We start from the raw sequence: 8,646 nt of genomic DNA, 5'->3' as shown, positions 1-8,646 counted from the left end.
CTCGAGCGAGCATTTCGGGAGCGGATACTCAGCCGGTTTGGGTTCCCAAGGACTCTTGTTTGCGATAATGGAACGCAATTCACCAGCCGGGCCTTTCAAGCTTTTTGCAATTCCCTGGGAATGGAATTACAACATACCGCGCCTTACACGCCGCGGCAAAACCCCACGGAGAGGGCAAATCGGACCGTGAAGACTATGATCGCACAATACCTTGGAGATTCGCCGCAGAGTGCCTGGGACCACCTTCTGCCTGAGATCTCTCTGGCAATTAACAGCAGCGTATCGGACACTACGGGATTCAGCCCCGCCTTCCTTGTACAGGGCCGGGAACCACGCCTGCCGAACACCCTTTACGACGAAGTCACTCCAGGAAGAGGAACGGCTCAACTTTCGCCAACGGAGAGGAGTACGCAGCTCCACAGCATCTTCCAGGTCGCCCGGGAAAACGCAGAACGAGCCACAGCAGAGCAAGGAAGGCACTATAACCTGCGCCGACGCGAGTGGAGACCACCACTCGGATCCCTAGTCCTCGTGCGCCGCCACGTTTTGTCAAACGCCGCCGAAGGCTTTGCCGCCAAGTTGGCATCCAAATACGAGGGCCCATACCGGGTCATCAAGTTCCCCTCTCCAAATATAGCACGGCTACAGATGCCGGGGAGCCGCCGCCGACGCACCGCCTGCATTCAGAACCTGAAGCCATATCACCAAGACAGCGACAACGACGACGACGAAAACGGCCAGAGCAACGACCCAGCACAGACAGATGGACGCACCAGGCAAGATGATGACCACGACGACGACGCCAGGGCCAAAGAGGACCAGGGTATCGTGGGGGCCACTTGCTGATGAGTGCGCTCGTCCAACGTCCCCACCCCCGCAAGGGGAAAACATATCCTGGCCGCTCTCCTTCAAATCATCCACGCTCAAGACACCATGACCACAGGAGAATAGCCAGGAATCCACGGGGAATCGCCAGTTCCAGGGGAGGAAACTAATCCTTATTTTTCTACTCTCCACAGCCATCCAGAGTCCATCTACAGAGTTGCCAGATCGTCGGAAAGAGTTAGCCGCCGGACGATAACCACGCCACACGACCTATCGATTATTCGATACCGCCCTCGCCGTCCGTTGGCTATAAATGGTAGCGCGTGAGCTTTCAAGCGCACAAACGATTTCAGGATGCCACGCAAGGAGCAACGCAACCGCCAGCAGCCGAAGCCGCGATCGCGTCCAGCCCAGCCTGCGCCAACGGCCCCGTCGAACCGCGACCACCCCGAGTCGCCACCACCACTGACGCCCATCCAACGGCGACCTCACACAGCGATGGACGCCCAGGGCGCACCACCGCCGCCGGCAGCCACGGGTCAGCGATCCCGCCCGGCTGCAAAACCGACCAGCGCTGGGTCACCACCGCCGCTGGCCCCGATCCGGCAGCAAATCAACGTCGACGGGACACCCCTGCTAGCCGCACTGCCAGCTACGACGGCCAGCACGGAACCACCCGCTGACGTCCCGCTGGAGCCCACGCCGCGGGTGGAGGCCGCCACCCGATCCTCATCCTCGCCGAGGATCAGCCCGACCTGGTGCGAGGGGCTGTCCTTCGAGGACATGATGGCCGCGATCCTGGCCGAGGACGGGGTCCCGACACCGTTCTGCCTGGGCGATTTCCAGGCAGAAGCGACGCTACCTGGACGGGGCAGAAACCCAAGTCCGCCTGCCACCGGGGCCCCCGACGAGTCGATGGCCGCACTGAGGATCTCCGACATGACCCCCGCTTTGGCTACCGACGAGCCCGTGACCGCCGCTTGGGCTATCGACGAGCCCGTGACCGCCGCTGTGGCTCCCAACGAGCCCATGACCTCCGTTTTGGCTCAGGACGAGCCCATGACCACCGCCGTGGCCCCCAATGAGCCCCTGACCGCCGCTCCACTCGAGGAGCTGATGGCCGCCTTGGCCAGCCACGAGCCGCCGGCCGCCTCGCCGACTGTCGAGCCGATGGTCGCCCGGCATCCGCCCGTAGCCGTTCCCGGAACCCTGGGAGCGGTCTACGAGGACATCTCCGAGGAGGAGATCACGGAAATAAGTTCCGGCGAAGACGAGGAGCCAGACCCGGCGCAGGACGCCATCCTCATCTCCGACGAGGAAGACAACGCCGGGAAGACCACGGCCGACCCACGGGATCACCCCAACGGGACCACTGCCCGCCTCATGGGCGCATCACGGGCCGCGGCAGCAGCCACCGGGACCACCAACGCGACGCCCTTCGGGGACGCGAGAGTCTCCGGAATCGCTGCCGGCGGACCGCCTGCCGTCACCCTGGACACCACCCTTGCCAGGGCTGGGGGCAGCAGCCAGGGACACCACAGCACCAGTGTCGCGACTGGCCAGGGCAACCACACGGCCCCCGCCACTCTGCCTCACGCCGACACCAACGCCGGTACCGCCGCTAGCACGCCCAACATCGCCACCGGCCAGAGGACACCCCCTCGCTCGGGGCCACCTGACGCCCGCGCCACCCTTGGGCCACTCTTGGCCGAGCTGTTGGCCTCACCAGAGGGGCCCACAACATCCGCTGACGCCAGTCGCCGAGCCACAGCCCGAGCCGCCGCCGAGAGGCTGCTACAAGCGGCACCTACGCGCGTCCCTCCACCAAGGAGCGCCGACAAGGTCACCGCTGGCTGCACCATGGTCACCCCCCGGCCGATACAGCGGGTACGGCCACTGCCCGCCACAGATGAATACCGCTGGCGTTTCCGCCGCGCCCCGACAGACCGCGACCCGGACGCGCCCACCGACGACCGCCCCGGCATCCTGCGCAACGCAGGCCGTCGACGCCGCGCTCCTTGGCCTGAGGAAGAGCCAAACTCGGACGAGGAGGCATCGACGGACTCCGAACCCGAACCCGAACCAGAGGACTGGGTGCGCGCTCCTGCAGGCTGGACCACGCAGGGCGGATGGCTCCCCGCCGAGCTCATCGCGCAGGTGCAGGCGCGCCTCCAGCAGCCGGTTACCAAGTACCTGCGGTACTTAATAGAGATGGGCGACACGACGTACCGCGTCCAGATCTCGCGCGGCGGAGACCGCGTCACCGTCCTTCCTCACCCCCGAGGTAGGGATGGAGTGTGAGGAAGCCTCACAACCATGTTTGTAGTATGTAAGATCATTTCCATTTTTATAATATTAAGCTCATTTTCTTAGTATTTAAGTCCATTTTTCCTAGTACGTAAGAACATTTATATTTAGTATTAAGCATTAGGACATAAGTGTTAAATACTAAGACCCACGAAGGGCACACTAAGTTAGGGATTTAGGAGTAGGGACTAGATTTAAGAGAACAAACGACGAAGAGACGACGAGCGGCCGAACACACACACGAGCGGCCACGAACAGCCGAAGGAAACGAGCGGCCGAGAGCGGCCGAACATACGAGCAGCCGAAGCCGGCAGCCGACCGAGCCGAAGGGCGGCCAGCCGAACCGTCTTCGGCAAACACCCGACGACAAGGCCCGATCAGCCGAAGCATGCCGTCGGCACATACGACAAAGCCCGATCAGCCGAAGCATGGCGTCGGCAGACACGACAGGGCCCGAGTAGCAGATCGGCGGCCATGACGCCAGCCGAAGTTCACCCGAAGCTCACCCGAAGTTCCCCGAAGTAAAACGACGCTACCGATCGCCGGCGGCCTATAAAAGGGCCTCGGCAAGCCGAGCCCGGCCTCTTCTCTCAGAACACCAGCAACGGACCAGACGTGCCACGGAGCTACAGGAATATATCGGAATAAAACCACGCCGCCGGCCACGTGCCTGAAAAATGGAGTTGGAGTAATCATTGGTGAGCTGGCCAAAGGGCCAACCCCTGCGGGGGAGAACTTCGAGTGCGTTTAGGTTAGGAATTGATAGGGAATAGTTAGGAAGATTTGAAGACTGTAAATAAACTCTGGACATATAATGGAACTCAATAGCGGAATATTATTTACCCTCTCGGCGCCCCATTACTTCGGGAGAGCAAGGGCCACCGGCACATGGCCAGCGTGGCCGGCAACCCTTCGCTTCTCCTTCTCTTAGAGGAGGGGCCGGTACCCCGGCATGCGGGATCGGTTTTCTTCCTGATTAGGCATCCACATTCTCTCTGCCAAGGCGGCGAAGCGGTACTCGGCCTGCGGGACCGCCTCTCCGTTCTGGAGCTCTTTTCCCGACACCCAGGGCGACTGGCACATGGTTTTGCATGGCTGGTGGCCCTCACCCGGATCCCGTTCGTTCGGGCATATCGGGGAACTGGATCTCGGCTTGCGGGACCAGTCTCCTCCGATTCCCGGACGATTCCCCACCCCACTAGGACCCCGTTTGTTCGGACATATCGGGGAAAACTGGATCTCGGCTTGCGGGACCGGTCTCCTCCGATTCCGGGCGGCCCCATCTCACCCAGAGGCGGCGGGACGGTACTCGGCCTGCGGGATCGACTCGCCGTTTCGGTATCCCTTCTCGGGGACCCAGGGCGGCCGGCACATGGCATGCGTGGCCGGCAGCTCTCATTTCGGGCCGCTCATTCGAAGATCAGGGAACGCCGGTACCCCGGTTTTGCGGGATCGGTCCGACTTCGGGAGATGCGCCCCTCGTCCCGGATCTGGCAATCGGACTACGGCTTGCGGAGCCGGTTGCCCGGATTTCGGGAGTTTTCCTGACCATCGCCTGCCCCTTTTCGCACCCTAATAAACATACCGGCCTTCGGGCCCGTCCTTTCTCCTGCCTGTCTCCGTAAAATTATAAATATTTCTGTAGAGGACTCCTGGGCCGACTGAGTTATTATCCTGGCCATAGCATCCTTACAGTGTGTATACCGGCAAAAGTGTTTTTATTTTGTGCATGAGGCCGTTGAGCCAGACGCGGTCGAATGCTTGAGAAACGTCGAGAAATATCGCTCTGCAATATTCTCGATGCTCGAAGGCTGTGCGAATTTCTGATGTTATTCTGTTAACTTGCTCGATAGTTCCATGTTTTTCTCTGAAGCCAAATTGATGAGCTGGGATGATGTTGTGAGCTCCCAGATAAGGAATTATGCGCTTTAGTAGGCATTTTTCAAATAACTTGGACAAGCATGATAGTAGACTTATTGGTCGGTAAGATGACGGAATCGTGTGGTCTTTTCCGGGCTTCGGTATCATTATAATTATAGATTTTTTCCATTTTGTTGGGTAATGGCCGAGACTTATGATCCCATTGAAGATTTTAAAGATGACCTCAATAGCACAATTCGGAAGTTCAATTATCATTTTTTGAGTTATTAGGTCATCGCCGGGAGCCTTTTTCGGCTTCAGTTCCCTGATGACATTCGTCATTTCGTTCGGACGAAATGATGCTGGAGTAGATTCCGTTTCCGTGTGGATTTGCGGTAGTTCAAATGGATTTTGTTATGTATAATCAAATGTATTCTTAATTTTATACCCTTCACAAAATATGTTCACATTGTACAACACACATTCTATCCTATCTGGCAACCTTACACTTCTTCAGTATACTATTATAAAGAATATGAATAAACAGTTGGTAATAAGCACTCGACGTGATCGCTTCTGTCTGCTCGCTCCCAAACATAACAATTGGCGACGAGGCAAAAGAGAAGAAAAAACAGCATATAACTGTAAATCAGCCGCAAGAATACAACATTCTTGTGTATACCAGCAAACGCAGCCGTAAGAATATTACATTCTTATGTATAATTGTGTCGCGTAGTCGTTGATTTTCATCAGGATGGCGGCAAAAGAAAACGAAAACGAAATACAGACAATACTTGCGCAACACCGAGAATTTACATCAGCTATATTAGAGCAACAACGAAAATGGATCGAAGCAATAATGGAAAAAAATGCTCCAGCAGCAGCTAGTTCACCGTCTCTTCAAAGTGAATTATCAATGTGTCCACCGTTTCATAAATTTGACAAAGACAATCAGAATTGGGAATCATACCTTGAACAATTATCGCAGCATTTTAACGCATACTCGGTTTGTTGTTTTGTTGATTAAATAAAAACACAAAGGTTAAGTTTGATTTTGTTAATTTAATTATTTTTATATTCACTCGCAACACCAAGCACGCTGTTCGAAAGGCAAGAAGGAAGAGAAACCAAAAAATGTGACCAAAGCTAGTTATTCCATAATACCAAAAAGTATTATGGTCTTATGGTATTTCTGAATGAGGAATGGGGTATTCCAACACGCCCCCTCAGAAATAGCATCTATAACAAAAAAATATAAACTTTAGATAATACATTCGTTTGTAATTATTATGAACTTAGTGTGGGTGGTGTGCGTTCTGGGGATTGTTCTGTGATCCAGCATTTGCTGCAAGGATACGGGGAAACCCAGAAAAACCCGATCAGATCACTCTTACATAATACAAACAATTAAATATTAAATCGTAGAAAACTTAATGCTTATACAAATAAAAGGAACAAAATATTTCACGAGATCAATTCAAATTAGATCAGAAAAAACTTCAGCTTCAGCAAAAATATGGATTAGTCATCCTGCAGTAATCCCAATTCACGTCGTATTTCCAGGAACTTCGCAGCAGGCAATGGCTTTGTGAATATGTCAGCAAGTTGGTTCTCTGTGGAAATATACTCAAGACAAATAGTGTTACTTTCAATTTGCTCTCTGGCAAAATGATATTTGATATCAATGTGTTTGGCTCGTTTATGACATGAGGGGTTATTTGCTATACTAATACAGCCTTGATTATCTTCGTAAATTTTAATTGGATTCTCGAGATTTATATTTACACTACTAAGAAGAGATTTTAGCCACAACGCTTCTCTCACGGCTTCAAATAAAGCCATGTACTCAGCTTCAGTTGATGATGCTGCTACTGAGTTCTGCCTCTTTGTGTTCCAACATATTAAATTTAAATTGAACATTTTGAATAAATACCCTGTGGTACTTTTTCTATCAATCTCGTTACCTCCCCAATCAGAATCCACGTAACCAACTAATGTATTTTTAAACTCTGCATTTCTTTTAAAAATAAGTTTCATTTCAATAGTTCCCTTTAAATACCTAAGGACCCTTTTTAAGCATTGCCATAACTCGGAATTATTTTTGCTACTATATCTACTTAAAATATTTACTGCAGTAGTTAAGTCGGGACGTGTACATAGCATTATGTACATTAAACATCCTATGAGATTACGACATGGGGCATTACAGTTTTCATCTGAATTAAGTAATTCATAATTTAATTTGCTTGCTAAAGGGGTACTAACAGCATTGCAATTATCCATGTTAAATTTATTTAAAATCCTTTTAACATATGCAGCTTGACTTAAGTAAATTTTATCATCATCCATTTCTATTCTAATACCAATAAAATGTTTTATTTCCTTTAGATCGGTCATCCTAAACTTTTCCATTAAATATTTTTTAAATTTATTCATTGTTGTCATATTTCCCGTAGCTATGACCACGTCATCAACATATAACAGCACATAAACATTTTCCCTTACATCACCTTTATCCAGGATATATATACATCGATCTACAGAAGAGTTTACAAACTCACAATCTTTCAATGCTTGCTCAAACACTTCAAACCAGCATCTAGCTGCTTGTTTGAGTCCGTAAATTGCCTTATTTAATTTACATACGTTGTCACCTTTGCAATGTATACCTTGAGGAAGTCTCATATATATTTCCTCTTTTAACGTGCCATTTAAGAAAGCAGTTTTAACATCCATTTGATGGACTTTCAAATTATATTGTACTGCCAACGATAATATAAATCGAAAACTGGAAATTCTAGCTACAGGAGCAAAAGTCTCCTCATAATCGACTTGGTATTTCTGAGTAAATCCTCGTGCAACCAATCTAGCTTTATATCTAGTAGGATTTCCCAATTCGTTATATTTAATTGAAAATACCCATTTGCTATCGACTATGTTTCTATGTTTAGGATTCTCTATTATTGTCCAGGTATTATTTAGTTCATGGGCACTTAACTCTGTTTTAATGGCTTCCTCCCAAAATAATTTATCGTTTCTATACTGAATTTCGTCATATGTATTTGGGACATCGTTAAAGATAGTGTGAGCATTTAGTACAAATTTATTTAAATTATTATCATCTTCATTATATGATATCTGACCCTTTGTTTTTAACCTCTCACTTCTTCTACTCGTAATTTCAATACCATCAGTTCCATCTAAATATTCTGCTGTTTCACTTTCCCTACTGTCATTCGGGTTGTTTAATCCCTTACTTTCATTCAGAAGATCATCTCGCTTTCTTTTCTTACTCTCATTCAGAAAATGTTCATTAGTTTCCTTACTATCATTCAGGATTTGTGTGTTGTCGCATTCCTTACTTTCATTCGGGAATTTTGTTTCATTTATTTCCTTACTATCATTCAGGACATTTTTATATTTACTTTCCTTACTATCTTTCAGGAATTCTGTTTCAAATTTAACAGCTCTAGAATTAACCATATTGGTTTCATCGACAACCACATCTCTTGCAACGAGAAATTTTTCATTTACAGCATCCCACAGTTTAAAACCATTCGCTTCGTAGCCCACTAAAATAGCTTTGTATGATTTATCATCAAACTTTCCCTTTTTTATTTTATTGTGCACATATACAGTTGCACCAAACACTCT

General features: G+C 49.9%; 1 protein-coding gene across 1 annotated transcript; it reads left to right on the top strand.

Moving 5' to 3' along the window:
• The first annotated feature begins 1,323 nt into the window (after positions 1 to 1,323).
• Positions 1,324 to 3,126, top strand: LOC121502368 (calphotin-like). The gene has a single exon (XM_041775758.2). It carries the CDS (start codon positions 1,324 to 1,326, stop codon positions 3,124 to 3,126), a length of 1,803 nt encoding a protein of 600 aa, XP_041631692.2.
• Positions 3,127 to 8,646: the final 5,520 nt, after the last annotated feature.

This window comes from Drosophila kikkawai, chromosome 2L (assembly GCF_030179895.1).
Source record: "Drosophila kikkawai strain 14028-0561.14 chromosome 2L, DkikHiC1v2, whole genome shotgun sequence".
Lineage (NCBI taxonomy): Eukaryota > Metazoa > Arthropoda > Insecta > Diptera > Drosophilidae > Drosophila > Drosophila kikkawai.
This window is presented reverse-complemented; position numbering and strand designations above follow the sequence as displayed.